This window comes from Dromiciops gliroides, chromosome 3 (assembly GCF_019393635.1).
Source record: "Dromiciops gliroides isolate mDroGli1 chromosome 3, mDroGli1.pri, whole genome shotgun sequence".
NCBI classification, from domain to species: Eukaryota; Metazoa; Chordata; class Mammalia; order Microbiotheria; family Microbiotheriidae; genus Dromiciops; species Dromiciops gliroides.
In genome coordinates this window covers 125,370,076-125,391,142 of record NC_057863.1, presented here as the reverse complement: position 1 = coordinate 125,391,142, position 21,067 = coordinate 125,370,076, and the positions used below count along the sequence as shown (strand labels likewise).

At 37.3% G+C, this 21,067-nt stretch overlaps 1 protein-coding gene across 13 annotated transcripts in view; it reads right to left on the bottom strand.

The window, feature by feature from the left end:
• The window catches only part of LMO7 (LIM domain 7), a 252,651-nt gene that overhangs the window by 130,491 nt on the left and 101,093 nt on the right, over positions 1-21,067 (bottom strand). For 12 of the 13 annotated variants that reach the window (XM_043992291.1, XM_043992292.1, XM_043992290.1 and 9 more), the window contains exon 4: positions 12,901-12,970. The exons of the other annotated variant lie outside the window; for it this stretch is intronic. In XM_043992291.1, coding sequence (XP_043848226.1) covers positions 12,901-12,970 — 70 coding nt within the window. The remainder of the gene's footprint in view (positions 1-12,900; positions 12,971-21,067) is intronic. 13 annotated transcript variants of the gene reach the window in all.

The window sequence follows — 21,067 nt, the reverse complement described above, 5'->3', positions numbered from 1 at the left end:
TCAATTTACAATGTATATACATGTCTAGGCAAATAATATTAACATCTTGGAAATAGAAGGAAACAAAGTCATACAGTCCAATCCTACTTGAAATGAAATATTAATATTATATACTAAAAAAAATTTAAAAACCCTCTACTCCCTGTCAGACCATTACTAGAAATTAAGATAAGTGAGAAAATCAAGCAATTGGCTAGGCTTGAATAAAAAAGATCTAAAAATTTATTGAAGGCAAAGGGTGTGGCAACTGCGTTCCTTTTCTGCTGATTTCTTTCAAGACATCAAATTATTTCTGAGAATCTACGGCAGCACAGTTTATTTAACAAATCTCATGCTCTGAACAAAAGTCAGACCTAAAAGATGTTTCTAAACATCGAGAGGGTTGTGGTACAGAGAAAATAAAGCAAAGTGGTCCAAAATCATGCCACTTGAAGAATCTTTTAAGGAATTAGGACTATTTACGAAGGAGAAGCAGAGAAGAGTTAGCAGGGATTTGATAGCTTTCAATAGCTGAAGGGCTGGCAACTGAAAGGGGAATTTAATTTTTATTTTTCATCTTCCATTTATTTATCTATCTGTTTGTTTGTTTATTGTTTATTTATTTGTTGCTTAAGATTGTTGAGCTAAGGGCAGAAGTTACATGGAGTCAAGATTGGGGCTTAGCATTATAAATAAATAAGCTTTTCTTAGAGATGGCCCAAAGTGGAACAAATGGACTGCCTCCTGAAATAGTGAATTTTCTACCTCTGAAGGTCTTTCAACATATGGGAAAGGACCAATGCTCAGGGATTTCTCTTGCAAATTTAATTAGACTAGATCAACTCAGATTCTTTGTATCTATGAGACCAAGTACCCCCTGGATAATATAAAAGGGGATATGTACAACTAAGTTCCCAATAAACTATTTTAAGGAACGGTTTAGTGACAAGTCTATAAAATCATGAGTAATGATAGCAGAGTGAGAGGCAGCATAATGTAGTATGAGGCCTCAGTCTGAGACACAGAAAAGCTATGTGACCTTAGGCAAATTGCCTAATCTTTCAGTATTTTAGGCAGTTTTCTAGGACTCATAAGTTTTAGGCAAGTAGTTAAGGTGCACTGGGAAGGAAGATGATGCAGTGAATAAAGCACTGGGCCTGGAATCAGGAATATCTGAGTTCAAATCCAGCCTCAGACACATACCTATGTGACCCTGGACAAGTCACTTAACCCTGTTTACCTCAGTTTCCTCAACTGTAAAATGAGCTGGAGAAGGAAACAGCACAAAACTACTCCATCTTTGCTGAGAAAACCCCAAATGGGGTCATGAAGAGTCAGACATGAATGAAATGGCTGAACAATAACAAAAGCCAGGGAACATTGGAGAAGGGAATTGCTACACCAGGAGTTCTCTATACTGACAGAATTCTAGGCCCACACCATTCCTTAAAGTAGTGTTACATTTTCCTAATTTTATATTTTTGTTTGTGTTGGGTTTTTTTGGTTTTTTCAGTTTTTTGTGGGCGATGGGGGTTAAGTGACTTGCCCAGGGTAACACAACTAGTAAGTGTCAAGTGCCTGAGGCCAAATTTGATCTCAGGTCCTCCTGACTCCAGGGCTGGTGCTTTATCCACTGCGCCACCTAGATGCCCCTAGTTTTACATTTTTATAGCAGTACTGTCTCAATTTGTAAAATTAGTATAAAATCAGTATAACACTAGACTCAGGCCTACTCCAATAGCCAGAAACACTACAAGTATTCATTTTCTTCACTACCACCCACCAAAATAGATGAAGTTTTGTCTGCAGCAAATATCCAAGGTTTCACTTAAGGAGCCTCCTTTCAAATGGGTTTGGCACCCATTTGTTTGCTCAACATCGCAGTATAGCTAAGAACAGAGAGGTCAAATTCAAGGCCCTCCAAACTCCAGAATATAGCTGGAGCCAGGAAAATGTAAATGGGGAATATTTAACAAAATAGATAAAAATACAAAACATCATACAAAATGTCAGTTTATGATTCTCTAAGTCAGTAAGCCACAGGGATTTGAGTTTGCCACCCCTGAATAAGAGGTACTCAGTGAAAAACTTCCCTTTGGCCTTAATTCTGCAACATTACTGCTATTTACTACCTCAGAGATGGACACTCCCCAGAAGGAAAACAGGCATTTACACCTGTACTTGTTATACTGTCCCAGGGCCTAGAGAAGAAGATAGAGGAGGCATGTTAGCTCTTAGAAACACTGGGGGGGAAGAACTGACATCATGGTCAAGTTCCCAGCCTTCTCTAGGGTGGTATTCCAACTGCTAAAATCCTCCTCTGAAAAAAATGGCATAAGTATATGACAGTAGTCTGGAAAATAGATTTGAAATGTCAATGATAGATTCTTTAAGTGAATTTAATTTTCTTTTGCTAACAGAAGCAGGAGAACCAAATGTCAACACAGGGCCTGGCACATATTAAGTACTCTGATATCTATTCATGAATTGGTTATCAGTATATGGGTGGAGAGTGAGTAGGAAAGCAGGGTAGAATACAGTGTAGCAACAGGAGTGTTAACCACAGAAATAACCTGGAAAAACAGTAATTTAGTAGTGGCAGATGGGATCCTGGCATTTTGTTAATTCTTTAAGTAGTAATAATACACAGATACAGAAAACCAATGCTTTTAAACAGCTTAAGTAGTTGGCATCTTTTCACATTTCCTGAATTCTACAACATACCTGAATGGGGAGATACCTTTCCAGCCTCACCTCCCACATTCCACATCTATGATAGTCATCCTAAAAAGAGATTAACCCTTTTATAACATAAACATATAAACAAGCCACAACACCATCTTCTTTTATGAAAAGACAAAGCAAAACATCTTTTGTGATAATCTAATCCAGTGGATTAATGTGGGGCAGCTAGGTGGCTCATTGGATAAAGGACCTGGCCCTGGATTCAGGAGTACCTGAGTTCAAATCTGGCCTCAGATACTTGACACTTACTAGCTGTGTGACCCTGGGCAAGTCACTTAACCCCCATTGCCCTGCCCAAAAAAAAAAAAAAAGATTTATCACCCAATAAATCACCCTGTATGTATTTTGTATTTACTCATAGATGCTTACTTGTTATCTTCCCAAATTCCCTCCTGCAATAAAAGCTCCTTGAGGGAAGGAACTTATTTCATTATTTTTTTTTATTCCTTGCACAGAGTCTGACAGACTACAGATACCTAATAATGCTTGTTGAGTTAAAAATGAATTAGTGAGAGCATTGAAAGTATCTTTGGTGGCAAGGTAGATCAAAATAGACCCTCAGAAGAAGATAATAGCAAAGTCAAAGCTCCTACATCCAAAGCGTCCAAGAAAAATATGAATTGGCCTCAGGCCATGGAAGCCTTCTTCGAAAAGGATTTTGAAGATAAAGTAAGAGAGGTAGAGGAAAAAGTAAGAGGTGGAGGAAAAGATGGAAAGAGAAATGAGAGTGATGCAGGAGGGTCATGAAAAAAAGTCAACAGCTTGAAAAATGAATTAGTGAACAGTATGGAAGTGTGGAAAAGTACTAAATCATGGTCAGAAATGGGTTCAAATGCCAAGTCTGATGCTTATTACTTGTGCGACCATGTGCAGGTCACTTAAGCTCTGCAGGTATCAGTTTTCTCATCTGTAAAACGAATTGGGGGCAGCTAGATGGCGGGGTGGATAGAGCACCGGCCCTGGAGTCAGGAGGACCTGAGTTCAAATCCAACCTCAGACACTTAACACTTACTGGCTGTGTGACCCTGGGCAAGTCACTTAACCCCAATTGCCTCACCAAAAAAACAAAAAAAACCGAGTTGGACAAGATGGTGTCTTAGGTTCTTTCCATTTCTAGATCTATGACCTTATGAATCACTTTTGATGTTAAGATTAAAACAGGTAGACTACAAAACAGAACTACAAATAAAGGATGAGCAAAAACCAGAGTTTGAACCATTGTCTTCAAAAGAATACCACAGGGGGCAGCTAGGTGGCTCAGTGGATAAAGCACTGGCCCTGGATTCAGGAGGACCTGAGTTCAAATCCAGCCTGAGACACTTGACACTTACTAGCTGTGTGACCCTGGGCAAGTCACTTAACCCTCATTGCCCTGCCAAAAAAAAAAAAAAAAGAATACCACAGCCCACAAGTTAAGGGAGTTCAAATTTAAAAGAACAATTATAATTAAATCCAAAAAATCCAGAGGATTTAGAGTCACATTGTTGATCTTTGAGCTAATTTTAAAAAATAAATAAACTTAAGAGTTTGGAATCTGGAAATGAAAATAAAATAAAACTAAAAATTTTTTTAAAATAGCACTTTCCCCTGCAAAACCCACTCCTTTTTCTATCTTTCCTTTTTCTTTTGGGGGTACAACCATCTTCCAGCCACCTAAATTCACAATCTTAAAGTCATTGATGACTCTAAACTCCCTCCTTATTCACTAGACCCAGAAGGTTTCCAAGTCTTATCCAGTCTGTCTCCACAATGTCTCTTAATCATCTGTCCCTTTCTCTCAACCCCCTAATTCATACCTTGTCACCTTCCTAGACTATTATAATAGCCTAACAGATCCTTATGTGCCAAATCCCTTGCCTCTCCAATCCACCCTCTATGAAAGGATTTTTCTAAAGCATATGTGACCTTATCATTCCTCCACTCAAGAAGATCAAAAACAAAATAATCTAGGAGACTTATAAAATCCTTCATAATCTGGTTTGAGCCTACTTTTCCAGACTTTTAAAGTCACGTATTCTATGATCTGGCCAAAATGCCTCCTGGCTAGTCCTCACAGAAGACATTCCATTTCTTGCCCCCCGTTTATGAACAGGTTATCCTTCATATCTGGAATGTACTCCTTCCTCACCTCCACCTAGCTTTCTTCACTGTCATCTAACTTTCTCCAAAACTCAATGCAGGTGCTGCATCCCACATTAGACTTTCCCTGATCTCTCCAGTTGCTAATACCTCCTTCTGGCCCTGAAAATTACCTTCTATTTGCTTTGTAAGAGAGAGACTTGTGACTTAGTGGATAAAGAACTGGGCTTGGGGCCAAATTCAAGACCCTCTCCTGACACACACTGACTCTGTGACCCCCCCCACCCCTATTCCTGCCCCCAGCCAAGTCACACAAGTCACAAATCACATTGCCTTTCTCAATAAGAGCTGAACTCAGACTTTCTCTTCAATTCTTGCACTCATACTAGGGAACTACAACATATATACTGAGGCTCCCTCAAATATGAAAATTTTCCAGTTCCTCAATTCAATTCCCATTGCCTATCTACTCAAAGAAATGATCATACCCTTGATCTCATCAACAATCACAAATATCCCACTTCTATCTTCACAAACTCCTAAATTCCTTTATCTGGTCATAATATTTTGTTATTCCATTTTTCTCTCTGCCTTGTAACCCTAACCATACTCTTTTTTTCATCCTCACTATGACCTCTATTATTACCTTCCCTAAAGTCATCTCTCCTGCTCTGGCTATACTATCTAGCATTCCCTAACTCAAATCCTTAGTCAACCAACTCAACTCTATATGATCCTCTCCTCTCAAATTTTTTGCCCCTTTGTTCTACCACTGATCATACCTTTACCAAACTAAAAGCCACTCTCCAATAAATAAGCTATGCAAGATTATGAATGCAGATTTCTAAAAAAAAATTTTTTTAATTAATAACCTTAAGAAAGAAAGCCCTAAGAAAACTCAAACCACCAATTAGAGAAATACAAGTGAAAACAACTCTAAGGCTTTACCTCTAATCCAGGAAAAATTGGCAAAGATGGCAAAAACTGAGAATAGTCAATGTGGAGGGATGGTAGAAAGATAGAACACTAATACATTGTCAATGACTTGGTAAATTAATCCAACCATTCTGAACTATGCTAGTAAAGTGACTAAAATATCTATACCATGTGACCTAGAAATTCCACTGGTAGGCATAAATCCCAAAGAAGTCAATGCTGAAAACCACATATCCACCAAAATATTGAGAGTAGCATTTTTTATAGCAAAGAACTAGAAACAGAATGAATGCCCATAAATTGGTAAATGGTTAATGGTAGGCTAAACTGACATGGTAAATGGGGTAAGACAGTTGTGGTGGGGAAGGGGAGAAAGGAAAAGAAAGACAATCTCTGAAATGGAAAAGGAAGCTTGACATATATAACCCATATCAACTTGCTTACCACACCAAGGAGGGGCAAGGGAAGGGAGGGAGAAATGGTATTTAGATTTCAAAATTAAAAAAAAAACATTATAAATTGTTTTTACATGTAATTGAAGAAAAAATGAAATATTATTTTTAAAAAGCAGAAAAGGAAGCTTGACTTCAATGCACTATCTAAATCAGCCAACTTATTTGGCTTGTGCCACAGAATAGATTCATTCTTCAGTCAGTCTTCAGAAACCAAGAACTTGTAAAATTTCCTTCTTTATTAGTTGTTATCAACTAGCCCACCCTGGCACTCCTCAGGGGCCTCCCACAACTATTGGTGCTGGCAAAAGGTTAAAGAGAGTTGCTAGACTTCTCTTTTGCATACTAAACTCAGAACCCAGTGTTTTATTTAATTTTCTAAAGAAAACATATAAATTGCAGAGGCACTACTAAGTAAATTACAGGAAGTAAAAACTATTCCTAATTCAGTTACAATTGGCTTATTATTCTTATTAAGTTTCTATTCAGACATAAAAGCACCATAATGGAGAGTCAAATAGAAATTCATTTGTACCCAAAATAATTTCAAGGTAGGTGAACAAGTTTCCATTCTTTCAAATTAAGGGAAATTGCTATATAAAAACAAATCTATTTCATAGATTTCCATGGAAAACTAATCATCCTGATATATGACATTGTAGTATCCCCTTAAGGGTAACAGATTTTTAAACTAAGTTTTTACTATTTTCATTTGAATTATAATTCAATGGGTAATAGCAATCGCCTTAGAATTTGGGGCCATTTGGACCTTCCACTCTCCCCAGTCACAGGCATCCACAACAACTCAACATATCCAATTCTGCTCCCAGGCTCCTGTTACCACTAGACAAGTCATGGAAATCAAGCTAATTTCATAAATTCAGTTGGACTTTCACCTTTTACACTACCCTACAACCCACTCTACTCTTATTGACTCTCTTGTAGCCCAAACTTTCCTTCTTTCCTATCTCACAGGGAGAGAAAGGTATTCCTATTCCTTAGCTTAGGCTAACACTTCTATCTCAACTGCACAAGCATTTATTAACATGCCAAGCACTGTGCTAGTCAAAAACAAAAACAGTCTCTGTCCTCAAGGAACTTATATTTTCCTGAAAAAAAAATAGATATACAATAAGACCATAATAAATAAAACAAAATAACAGTGTTGTTAGCACAACACTAATGCATTAGAAGAATAGGACTTGTAGGACATGCAGAAGATAACCCTTGAGCTGAAGATTCCAAGTGTTGAAGAAAAGCAAGCATCCAAAGCATGAAACATACATGACCCATGCAAGAATGCAGAGGTTTATGTACAGGACATAGCATATAGGATAGAACAAAGTTTGGAACCATGCCCCAAAAGACAATAAGCCATGCATACCCTTTGACCCAGGGATACCACTACTAGACCTATACCCTGAAAGAGATCAAAGAAAGAGGGAAAGTACCCATATATACAACCGGAAAAAAAATGTATATCAGCAATTTCTTATAGCGAAGAAGTGGAAGCTAAGAGGGTGTCCATAAACTGTGAAACAGCTAAACAAAGGATAATATATGAATGGAATGGAATATTGTGGATTTGAACTCAAGTCTTCTTGACTCCAAGAAGTCTGTAATGACAATTTCCTCCCTCAACTCAAAAAAAAAAAAAAACCCAAAAAAACCCACTTCATTTGCATAGGGCAGCTTAGCAGTGCAGTACAGGGTCTGGAGTCAGGAAGAACCAGGTTCAAATCAAGCCTCAGATACTTATTAGCTGTGTGACTCAGGAAAAGCCATTTACCTCTGTCTGCCTCAATTTTTGGAACTATAAGATGGATATGATAATAGCACCAACCTCCCAGTGTTGTTGTGAAGATCAAATGAGATAATAATTGTAAAGTGCTTCGTACAGTGCCAGGCACATAGTAAATACTACAAAAATGTTAGCTATCATTATCATCATTATTATTATCATCATCACCATTATTATAGGTCATATATCATTTTAGATTATAGTAATTTGTTTCTTGTCAATCCTCCTAGTAGAATGTCCAATGAAAGAAAGGACTGTCTCACCTAAACTGTCTATCTACTGAAGCATTTAAGTGCTAGGCACTAGTTCCCATGCAGTATATGCCAAAGCATTTTGAATGAAACTCTTGTATAAATCCCCTGAAAGTGCCATGAGATAATAATAAAAACATCCTTTTCTCTTTTTTAAAGGGCTATAAGAAGCTAACTAAAGATTGCAGGCAAAGGCAACTACTAAATGGGGTGCATGACCCAAAAGGATGTCAGAGCTCTGAATCATGTCAGTGAAGATGCTCTCTAGTAAGTCATGATGCAAACTCTCTTCATCATGTATCATCTCCCTATCTTCTCTTGCAAAAAAACACACAAGGAAGGTGAGGAAGCTCTAAGTACTCTCCCTAATCCCAAAGTTATGTCTCCATCAAGCTGTTCCTTTAAAGCAACAATTCAGGCTCCTCACCCACCATCCTGGAATGCAGAATAAATCAGGTTAAAATAAATAACAGGGGCCAGTCTTGAAGGAGGAGAGAGATCACAAAAGGATCACATAAGGATAGAGATGGAGGAGTGAAAAGGAGGTAAAGAGAATGAGTAAGTACAAAAGGGAAGCCAAAGGAAAAAAATAGCTAGGTGGTGCATTGGAAAGAGTGACTGCCTGGAGTCAGGAAGACCTGAGTTCAAGTCCAATCTCAGATACTTACTAGCTCTGTAACCCTAGGAAGTCACTTAACCCTGTTTGCCTCAGATCTATAAAATGATCTGAAGAAGGAAATGGCAAACCACTCCAGTATCTTTGCCAAGAAAACCCCAAATGGGGTTGCAAAGACCACTAAATAACAAGGAAAAAAGAAAGAGGTAAAAAAGGGAGTAGAGAGAATAATGAAACCCCAAATCCTAGCCTTTGTGGTAGTTCTTTATGAACTTGTTCTTTCAGAGCACCAGTTCTTAACCAAACTTCTTTTCCTAATCAAATTTTTAGGAAACACAATGCAAATAGCAAGAGCCAACATACAGAATGATTAAGTTAGGATCCAAAAAAAAAGAGATCGGCAGACTGAAATATTGGCCTAAACCTTGTAAGATGAAATGTAATAGGCATAAATGTAAAGTCTCAGACTTGGGTTCAAAAAATCAATGTTATATTACAAAGATGGGGAATAGTTGACAAAGAAGCAGTTAATATGAAAAAATTGGAGGTTTTAGTTGACTACAAATCCAATATAGATCAAAAATGTGACAGAGGAGCCAAAAATGCTACACAAAGAGAGGCATGGTATCCTGAACTAAAGAAGTGACCATTCTGCTATACTGCCCTGATAAGACCACATTTCAAATCCATCTTGGGTAAATGAGGATAAACCACAGAACCCTTGATTGAGGAGGTAGCATTTGATCTGTGTCTTAAAGACTGGGCTTCCGAAAGCTGACTTCCTATAGTGACTTCATAGCTCTTTACAAGTGTTCTTATCTTATCCTAACTGTCTAGTTTAAAATGTTCTGTATTATGAACTCTAGAGAACATTTTTTGTTGATATAAATTAAAGTATTTAGGAAAACATTTGCTCTAAGTTTCTAGATAGAAAGCAAGATTTAGATAGTATTTCCAGTACACAGCTTCAAATATGAACACAATATCTTATTTTTATAATCCAAAAATTTCCCAATGTTATGTTTCTATCTAATCAGAGAATAAGACTTATAACTTAAACCTTTAGTGGCCAAAACAAACAAACTACCCAAACTTGTCGTTGTCCTAAAATCTGCAGAAAGTGTCCCCTAACAGTCTGTAGAGAATAGCAAAGTTTGGGGTCAGAGATTATTTTTATCAAAACGCATGCAATCCATGCATGAAATTACTGAGCAACATTCCATAATTTAATATATAGGAAATGAATTCAGTTATAAAAAATGATTCACATATTTGAGTGATTCTAAATAAAATTGAGATTGTCATCCAAAATCTTTTAACTTAGCTAATCAAGTTAATATTATTCAGTATAGCTACTTTAAAAGCATAATAGCTCTGCACAACTAACTCATTTGGGCTCTGTTGATTTTTAAACCATCAAAATGTTTGGCTTTAATTGGAACCTAGCAACATACCATTTGGGTCCAGTTTTCTCACATAAAGGAAACCACTATCCATGAAACAGCTCAGCTACCCAGATTAAAAGGAATGGTGCTGTGCTTAATGTGTAATGTTCATTTTCTAGGTTCTTTTTAGCAAAGAATATTAAAAACTTAGCAGCATTATAATAGCCAAGGCCAGAATAGAAGCAGACTATTAAAACCCCTCAAGGAGACGTGTGGAATCCCAAGGCTGTGGTCTCCATTACTACTGGATTAAGCAAAGTTCTCCCCAGTAACAGGGACCTTGGGCCAAACTAACTCCTTACCACAATGTTAAGATGAGATTTCCAGACCACCTGTGAGCTTCAGTAGCATTGGCACTTTTGCCTATAAATAAGCCTGCACTTAGCATCTGTAAGTACTTTGACAGCAAAGTATAAGATGCCTGAATTTTATTACAAACTGCCTGGATTTTCCACAAAAAAGTTTATTTTTTGTATCCATTTTATTAGTTTGAACATTAGTATTCTGGTAAGTTGATTTATTTTAACTTTCCTCCTTCCTAAATCCTTGATGCATTATTTTTATGTATTCATGTATATATAAATCATGTATGTATGTATGTATGTATCCATCCATTCATCCACTTATTTGGTATACACTCTGCCTTTGGACAACAGATCCTTCTTAATGAACGTTAAACCCAACTCCCTATAAAGGACATTCCTTGAAAATGGTTAAGCAAAACAGTGGTTCAATGTGATATTATATATCACTTTCCACTATCGTAATTTACCATTTGTTAACAGGAATAAAAGAGGCTGTCACCTTATTCTTAAAGGATCCATGACTTATTTAAACCCATCAGCCTTCTATCTTTAATTATAAATTTTCTTTCATTTACAAAAACCTTACTGACTGTGTTAATATCCTCTTAGCATATACATACCCTGAAAAAGAGTTTGTGATGAATCATTTACATGTAGAACTTAAATTTTAAAACAGGAAAAACTTCATTGATCACAGGGATTCTTGACCTCTTTTATGTCATGGACCTTTTCAGAAGTCTGGTGAAGCTTACAAAAATCCCTTCTCAGAAAAATGCATAAACCAGAATAGACAGAATTGAAGGAAATCAATTTTACTGAAATGTTGTCGTTGCTCTGTTGCTTCTATCATGGTCAATTCTTCCTGACCCCTTTTTGGGTTCTCTTGGCAAAGATACTAGAGTGGTTTGGAATTTCCTTCTCCAGCTCATTTTACAGATGAGGAAACTGAAACAAACAGAGTTAAGTGACTTGCCCAGGGTCACATAGCTAGTAATTATCTGACACTGGAATAGAACAATGGAAAATGAGTCTTCCTGACTCCAGGCCTAGCACTCTATACACTGTGCGACTTACCAGTGTATTAAAATACAGTAATCTAAATGTTTTTTTAAAAAAAAATTTCACTAACCCCACACTAAGAAGCCCTGATTCTAGTTAGATTACTTTATTTTACAGATAAAGGATCAGGGTTCTGAAAAGAGAGCTTATTAAAGATTGAAGCTAGAACATGTTAGAAGTTATCTAGAGAGATCTACCATACATACACACACACACACACACACACACACAAATGAAACAGCAGAACCTACAATACACTCTGCCACTTCAGAGTTATCTCTGCATGTCTTATACAGTACTAATATTTAATATCTATTAACCATAGGCAAGTCGTTTAAATTCAATGAAACTCAGTTTCCTCATTTGCAAAAGGATAAGAAAATTATATGTTCTAACAGAGTTATAACGGGGTAATTACAAGAAAAGCACTTGAGCAGCCTTAAGACACCACATAAATATGGGTTATTATTGTTATTATTATGTGTTATTATATAAGAGCTAAGCAGCATATACTGTACAGCTAATGGTGCCATACTGCTGGGGTCATTACCACCAACGCTGCAAATGTCACTTCAGATAAAATGTGTTAAGTAAAAAGATGAATGGGGGCAGCTAGGTGGCACAGTGGATAGAGCACTGGGCCTGGATTCAGGAGGACCTGAGTTCAAATCTGGCCTCAGACACTTGACATTTACTAGCTGTGTGACCCTAGGCAAGTCACTTAACCTCAATTGCCTCACCAAAAAAAAAAGATGAATGGATGAAGGTAGTGAGAAATAATGACTTGGTCAGCTTTGGGAATCAAGAAGACCTGGGTTCAAGTCCTATCTATACCTCTCATTTATATGAACAAATCATATCACTTCTCAATGCCCAGAGCAACATTCTGAGACTATAGGTTAAAGTGAGTCCTCTATGTGCATCATTTGCAAAAAGTTTCCCGGCCAGGGAATTTCCCACTCTGATGAAATCTCAGATCCCACGCAAACAGTAACAACAAAGAAAACAATTAAAGGGAGGGATGAAACTAAGAGATGTGAAACCAAGAGAAAAGGAAGAACTCCCAGGAAGGAAGGAGGAAAAGATAGGTACTCAAGAAAAATAAGATAAAAAATTCCTGAGATATGACCTCAAAGCCTTATTTTTATGATAGATTCAGATAAAAGAGCCTGCCTGTAAGAAACTTGCTTTTCAGATATGAAGAAAGCTGGGTTTGAAGACAATTTACTTACCAAACCTGCTATTGGTGTAGATAAACGATTGATCTTCCTAATGATTCCGGGCTTAAGCTTATTAATCAAACTGAAAAGAAAATGTAGAAATGATGTATTAAATTACAAGTTGTCAACATCTGTTCAAGGTTCTTTAATGCCATATCAAAAATAAAGAGAAAGAAGGTTCTAGAAAGATTTACTCATGAGATATATAACTTCATTTAAGTATGTAATACTCTTCCATCCAGGCCCAATTCTTTCACAAAAAGGAAACAACTATGTAAGAAAACTGTCTGTTGCCCAAATTAAGAGAAACAATATTGTGATTAATATTTAGTATTCATTTCTAGATTCCACAGGAAGAGAATCCTTGAAAGTAACTTGAAAACTTTTCTACAAGAGGTAAATTGTATAGCTGTGTCTTTTAGTTTCAAATTTATTAGGGAATGGTTAAAATTAGCTTCATTTGAAACAGCCAGGAAATGACTTCAGGATCATTTCAGCTTAGGTCAATCCAGTTGGTACTTGTCCAAAACACAAGAAAAGAAAATTAAATGATGATGTAAAAAATAATGATATAATTTATGTTTCTCTTGGTTGGTTCTATGCATACTAATAATACTGTTTCTCAAGGGGAACCTCATTAAATGGCATGCTACTCCCCAAAGTGTGCTGAAAAGCTCCAAAGATATACTACAGAGGGACATAGCTCACCCCTCCCCCCACTATTAACTCATTCAAGCCTGTGCTTGATAACTCTGATATTATAGTCTGAATCCAATTTTCAGTTTCAGATCCTAAAACTCCCCCACATGGGGCCGGAAGGTCTAACATAATTACACTAGAGTCTATTATTATACTAAGGTTCTTGTTACTTTGACACATAATGCAAATGTATTTTAACACTACAGAGAGAGCAAAAGACTGATAGAAGCAAACAAAATTCTAGAGAATAGGAACTATATTTTCTTTATTGGCCTAGCTAATGCTAGCTGTTGGTTATTGTTTGTTTTGTTGTTGCTGATTTTTTGGTGTTTTTGTGGGGGGTTTTGATGTTGGTTATAATGGTAAGGAGGAAGACAAGACAGGGTCCTGGGATGAAATTATTAGTAAACTATATCTTACCTTGGAGGAAAAAATCTATTTTACAGTGTAACAGAAAGGACTCTGACTCCTCCTTCAGTCAGAGAACCTGAGTTCAAATCCTGCCTCTTAACATTTATTGCCACAACCTCCCTAGCTTGGGTTTCCTTAGCTATAAAATGAGGGGGTTGTATTATATGCCCTCTAGGGCTCCTTACATAATTATATCTATGATAATACTAACACTGGAATTTATTAAATACAATTTAACACCTACCAAAAAAGTGTCCTGAAATAAGGACCTTGAAACTTAAGACTTCATAAGGAGTACCCCCTTCGCTCCAAAGAGCAAGAAAATATAAAAGGAGATCAAGATCTAGTTTTAAAATCACGGGTATGTGCAGCATAAGAAAAAAGCATCAAGGAAAAGAGGAATGGAACCTTGAGTTTAATTTTTTTTTCATTCAGACATGTCCAGAAATTATAAAACAGCCTGGCCTCAGAGTCAGGACATAGGTTCAAGTATTGATATGTATTAGCTGTGTGACATTAGGCAAGTTACTTAACCTGTCAACTGGTTCCAGGTAAGAAATGTGGACCTGCATTGAAGAGAGGTAGAGGAAGATGTAGAAGGGCAAGGGAGAGGGAAGAGAGAGGGAGGGAGGGAGGGAAGGAGAGAGGGAGAGGGAGAGAGAGAGAGAGAGAGAAACAGTAGCTTTTATCAGTGGAAAAATTACTAGGACTTTCTTAAATGAAGATTTTCAAATTATTTTCACACCCAAACATATTTAGAGAACACAGTAATTCAAATGATAGCACACCTACCCTCATTAACGTAAGCACATTCTATACCTGCAATGACACAGTAAGTCTGATCCTTTGACCTGTATGCTTAAAGACTAAGTCTCCATAAATCTTAGTAGGGAAGGCCTTGGCTCCAGAGGGCATGTTGTTGCCTTTCAAAGTGATGGGGGAAATGATCATTTACCAAAAAAGAAAAATGGCAACAACTGCAAATTATGTCACTGTTCACCAGATATATATTTAATACCAGAAAACAAAACATTCACTCTACAATGGATAGGGAAAAAATTAGGGAAGTATCACTTTAATAGTAATACTGTCAAGCACTATACAATACAGAAAAATTAATTAGTATCCCTGACTAGTATCTTGTGAGTGGCTCTTTTAGGGTGACTTATGCCCTAGAAGAGCAATATCTCAGTGACACACCAATTCAGGTCAGAAGTCAAAAGCCAGAGAAATACTGTGGAATTCACTTAAGCTTGCCTCCATTTTTAACCTTGCTAGAGGAAGAGAGAGTTACATAAATTCCAGTCCCACCCACTTGAGTCATGGTTGACCTTGGACAAGTTATTCAATTTACCCATGTGCTTCAGTTATCTCATTTGTATTGCAGGCTTCGTAATGCTAGGAGAATTTTTTCATAGTGTCACTTCTGGAAATAGATATTAGTATAGCTAACTCTCAATGACCAGCCTAAGATAAGGTGCATAAGAGGACTTGAAGACTTGAAGAAGGGAAAAGAAGGATGGAAGGAACATAAACGAGGTCTTAGATAACAAGACGTTAAGGAGTTTGTTTTGCCTTGGTTTTGTTTAGTTTTACTCTTCCTTGACACAACTTGACCAGCCTAGTTCTAAGACAGCAGCAACTTAAAAGGGAATAGCATTTCCCTCCCTTTCCCTCATGAACTGTCTAAAGCTCACAGTGCCCAGCAAAACAGCAAAAAGGAAAAACATAGAATTTAGAGTCAAAACAATCCTGGAACTACTCTTTAAAAAAAAGAAAGAAAACTTGGGGTGAAGGAAATTGAGGGAAAACTCTGCTTTATTTCATTATATAGTTAGTGTTTAGTTGTCAACTCTGGGCACTGGACTTTGGAGAAAATGCCAACATAACTTTGGCAAACAAAGCATAATTCATCAAGTTAGGCATTGTGAGCAATATACATATAATTATGGGAAGAATCCTTGGCTTATTTCTCCCAGGAATTGATTTGGGTAAACAGAAGAACACTTTCCAGATTGAAGGGTCTAAATGAGCTTGTTGCCAGTAATTATTTTTGAAGGTCAGAATCATGGGATCTTCTATTTGACTTTAGGGCTGCAGGAAATCTAAGAATTCCCTAGTTCAGACACTTCATTCAGCATGGGAAGAAACTGAGGACTAGGAAGTTTAAGTGACATGCTAGGATCACAGGAGTACTAAATATAACACGATCATAAAATTAGAGTATAAAGGGACCCCAGAGGCAATGCGGTCTAATCCCCTCCTTTTACAGATGAGAAAACTGAGATGAGGAAGGATTAAGTGACAAGTTCTACTCCTCTCTGCATCTGCTGTTCTGCCTGGTTTCAACTCCAGGAACAAGATTCCTCTCCTTGATTGACACTACTTCTTCAGCCTCCTCTCTCCCTTTTGTTTGGAAGACCGGAGGGTGGAGTACCAATCAACTGCCAATGTCTATCTTTCTAGAGGGCAGAAACTGGACTTTCAGCTCCCTCCATTGTCCGTCTGCTGCTCTGCCTGGTTTCCAACCCTTAAGATGCACCAAGTACCCCTGATTTCTCCTCCCCTGCTTTCCTGACTTCTTTTGTGTGTTGTCTCCCACTTAGATGTCAAGCTCCTTGAGGGTAAGAACTATCTTTCTTTATATCAATTGTATCCCCAGTACTTAGCACAGTGTGTGACGTGTAGTAGATGCTTAATATATGTTTATTGGAATGGCAAGTATCAGAGGCAGAATTTGAACCAAGGTTGTCAGACTACAGATACAATGTTTTTTTCAACTATACGAACACTGCATATTTCTATCCAAATCCAACGATCTTTCCAAAGCGCTATTTGCGAGGCAGGGAACACAAGACTCCTAAATATAACGTTTATATAGAAATAACCTATGGTACTATTATTTAGACACTTTATGATTTTATAGATGTAATATATATTACATATCTGTGTATACAGCTGGATCCTGATTAGTGCAAAGAGTGAATCCTGGGAAGTGCTTGCATGGTTTCAAATTCACAGTATTCAGACTTATAAGTGTTTGAAACAGTCATTGGTTCCAGTCCAACAGAACCATGCCATGCAAATTAAAATCATGCAACCACTTCAGGAGAATTCATTATTCTCACTAACTGACACCTAGCTGTATATCAAATATTTTCCCTTTTTTTTAATTAAATTCTAATTCCTACAATGGACAATATAATATAATGGAAAGAGAATTAAGACCTGAAATCAGAAGGATTCTGCGGTTCAGGTAGCATCTCCACCATTAGCTAGTTGTAGCACATTTTACAAATTACAACTCTTCTCTAAGACTCAATTTGCTGACCTCCAAAGAGGAAAAATAATACTTGGACTACCTGCTTCATGGGACAACTAGGTAACTCAGTGGATGGAGCACAAAGGCCTGAAGTCAGGGAATTTCATGTTCCTGAGTTCAAATTTGGCTTCAAACACTCACTAGCTATGTGACCCTGAGCAAACTACTTCATTCTGTTTGCCTCAGTTTCCTCATCTGTAAAATGAGCTGGAGAAAGGAATGGCAAACCACCCCAGTATCCCTGCCAAGAAAACCCCAAATGGAGTTGCAAAGAGTCAGATGTGACTGAAACGACAAGAATAACCACCAAAACTGCCTCGTGGGTTTCTTGCTAGGATACTGGGAGATCAGGTATGTCAAGTGATTGGTAAAGCATAAATGACTTTTTATATGTCATTATTATCCCATTAAGAAAAAGCTGAGGTCAAAGAAGGCGTCAGCATGGCCTAATAAAGAAAAAAGACTCTACAACCATCAGGACTGTTTGGTACTGGCTAAGAATTAGAGTGGTATATCAGTGGAATAGGTTAGGCACAGGAGGCACAGTAGTAAATGACTTTAGTAATCTACTATTTAATAACCCCAAAGACTACAGAATCTGGGATAAGAACTCACTATTTGACAAAAACTGCTGGGAAAACTAGAGAGCAGCGTGATAGAAACTATGCATAGATACACATCTCACACCTTATACTGAGATATGGTCAAAATGGGTACATTATTTGGACATAAAGGGTGATACCATAAGCACATTAGAAGAGCAAGGGAGAGTTTACCTGTCAGATCTATGGAGAAGGGAAGAATTTGTGAACAAACAAGAAATAGAGGACATCATAAAATTCAAACTGGATCATTTTAATTACATTACATTAAATAAAGGTTTTGCACAAACAAAACCAGCACAACCAATATTACAAGGAAAGCACAAAGCTGGAAAACCATTTTTATAGCCAGTATTTCTGATAAAGGCTTCATTTCTCAAATATATAGAGAGAACGAAGTCAAATTTATAAGAATATGAGTCGGGGCAGCTAGGTGGCACAGTGGATAAAGCATTGGCCCTGGATTCAGCAGGACCTGAGTTCAAATCCGGCCTTGGACACTTGGCACTTACTAGCTGTATGACCCTGGGCAAGTCACTTAACCCTCATTGCCCCACAATTTTTTTAAAAAAGGAATACAAGGGGGCAGATAGATGGCACAGTGGTAAAGCACCGGCCCTGGATTCAGGAGTACCTGAGTTCAAATCTGGCCTCAGACACTTGACACTTACTAGCTGTGTGACCCTGGGCAAGTCACTTAACCCTCATTGCCCTGCAAAAAACAAAAAACAAAAAACAAACAACAAAAAAAGGAATACAAGTCATTTCCAAACTGATAAATGGTCAAAGGATATAAACAGGGAGTTTTCAAATGAAAAAATTAAAGTGATCTATAGTCACATGAAAAAATGTTCTAAATCACTATTGATTAGAGAAATTCAATTCTAATATGACAGTAAATGAAAACTATAAATGTTGGAGAAGATGTAGAAAAATTGGTGGAGTTGTGAATTGATCCAACAAGTCTAGAAAACAATTTGGAACTATTCCCAAAGTACTATAAAACTGTGCATACCCTTTGATCCAGTAATACCATAAATAGGTCTGTATCCTAAAGAGATCATAAAAAGGGGAAAGGATCCACATATACAAAAATATTCATAGCAGCTCTTTTTCTGGTGGCAAGGAATTGGAAATTATTAAGATGCCCATCAATTGGGGAATAGTTTAGCAAGTAATGGTATATGAATGTGCTATAAAAAACAATGAGAAGGTAGATTTCAGAAAAAACTGGAAAAACTTGCATGAACTGATGCTGAGTGAAGTGAGAACCAAGAGAACCTTGTACACAGTAACAGCAACATTGTGTGATGATCCACTGTGATAGACTTAGCTCTTCTAACAACACAGTAATGCAAGATAGTGCCAAAAGATTCATGATGGAAAATGCTCTCCACATCCACAAAAAGAACTATCGTGTCTGAATGCAGATTGAAGCACACTATTTTCACTTGTTTTTTTGTTTTTTTCTTTCTCATGGCTTTTCCTTTCTGTTCTGATTCTTCTTTCACAACACGACTAATGTGGAAATGTGTTTATAACATGACTGTACATGCATAACCTATACTGGATTGCTTGCAGTCTTAGGAAGGAGGGAGAAAAGTTTGAAACTCAAAATCTTATAAAAATGAATGTTGAAAACTGTCTTTATGTATAATTGGGGGAAAAATAAATATTAAGTTAAAAAAAAAAGAAAAAGAAAACAGGCTCTAGAGATAGCAGATCTGGTTCTACCTGTGTGACCTTTTCCAAGTCACTACACCAGGCCTTAGTTTGCTCATGTTTTAAATGGAGGCCTGGATTAGATGGCCTCTGAGGTCCCCCTATAAGATCCAGTTGTATGATCCTATTACGACTTGAAATGATGACCATACAAGTTAGCAGTTAAGAGGGAGTAAAACATATTGGATACCTTACGGTTCTGAACATTTACCGGATTTGTGACTACACACAAGTCAACTACCAGTATATTCCTCTGTGAGGTAGGAATAATACTGTAGCCTACCCCAATAGGGCTGTTTTAAGGTTCAAGTAAGGTTATGTATATAAAGTGTTTTGTAAACCTTAAGATACAAAGTAAGCATTATCATCATTTTCTAAGTCCTTATTTCCAGCAGAAAATTAAATGAGGCAACAGAACCATTTTATCTCAATGTGATCTATTGTGTATTCCCATACACGCAGTATCGGTAAAAAATGCTGAGCATAGATTTGGATCTGCAAAGGACTATAAAGATCATCTAGTATAATGCCCTCATTTGAGGAAATCCAGCTTAAGTATCACCTCCATCATCATCATCATCCTCACCATCATCCCTAACATCTATGTAGCATTTTTTTTATTTTTAGCGAGGCAATTGGGGTTAAGTGACTTGCCCAGGGTCACACAGCTAGTAAATTTTAAGTGTCTGAGGCCGGATTTGAACTCAGGTCCTCCTGACTCCAGGGCCAGTGCTCTATCCACTGCACCACCTAACTGCCCTATGTAGCATTTATGATGTGGCACTATACAGATGAGGAAACTGAGGCAAGTTAAGTGACTTGCCCAGGCTCACACAGCTAGAAAATGTGTGAGGCTAGATTTGAATGCAGGTCTTCCTGACTCCAGGCCCAACACCGCTATCTACTATCCACTGCACCATCTACATGTTACCTTTCCTAATCCCATAATTATTAGTGTTCTTCCTTCTTCCTCTCCTCCTACCAAAAAAAAATTATTTGGTATTGAACTTGGGACATAGTTATCTCTATAAATGTTCTTTTTCTCTAGCAAAATGTAAGCTTCTTGAGGATAGACACTATTTTGGTTTTTGTCTTTGTAATTTTCAGTGCCTAGCATGCCTATAGTAGTTACTTAATAAATGCTTGTCAAAATGAAACAAAGTGACTTACCTGAGGTCGCATGGGTAGTAAATAGCAAAGTTGGACCTGAAGCCTATGTATTCTTACACAGAGCCAGCATTCTTTCCACTATGCTGCCTACTAACTCCTATTAATTCGTCCCACTCCAACCCCCTCAAAGCTTTTCCTAGACTATACTCTAATTCTAGATCCACAAATTATATTATGTATTATTGGTCCAGTTAAAGCCACCAAAAAAAAAAAAACTAATCATGCAGCACAATTCATGCTCTTTTATGCTACT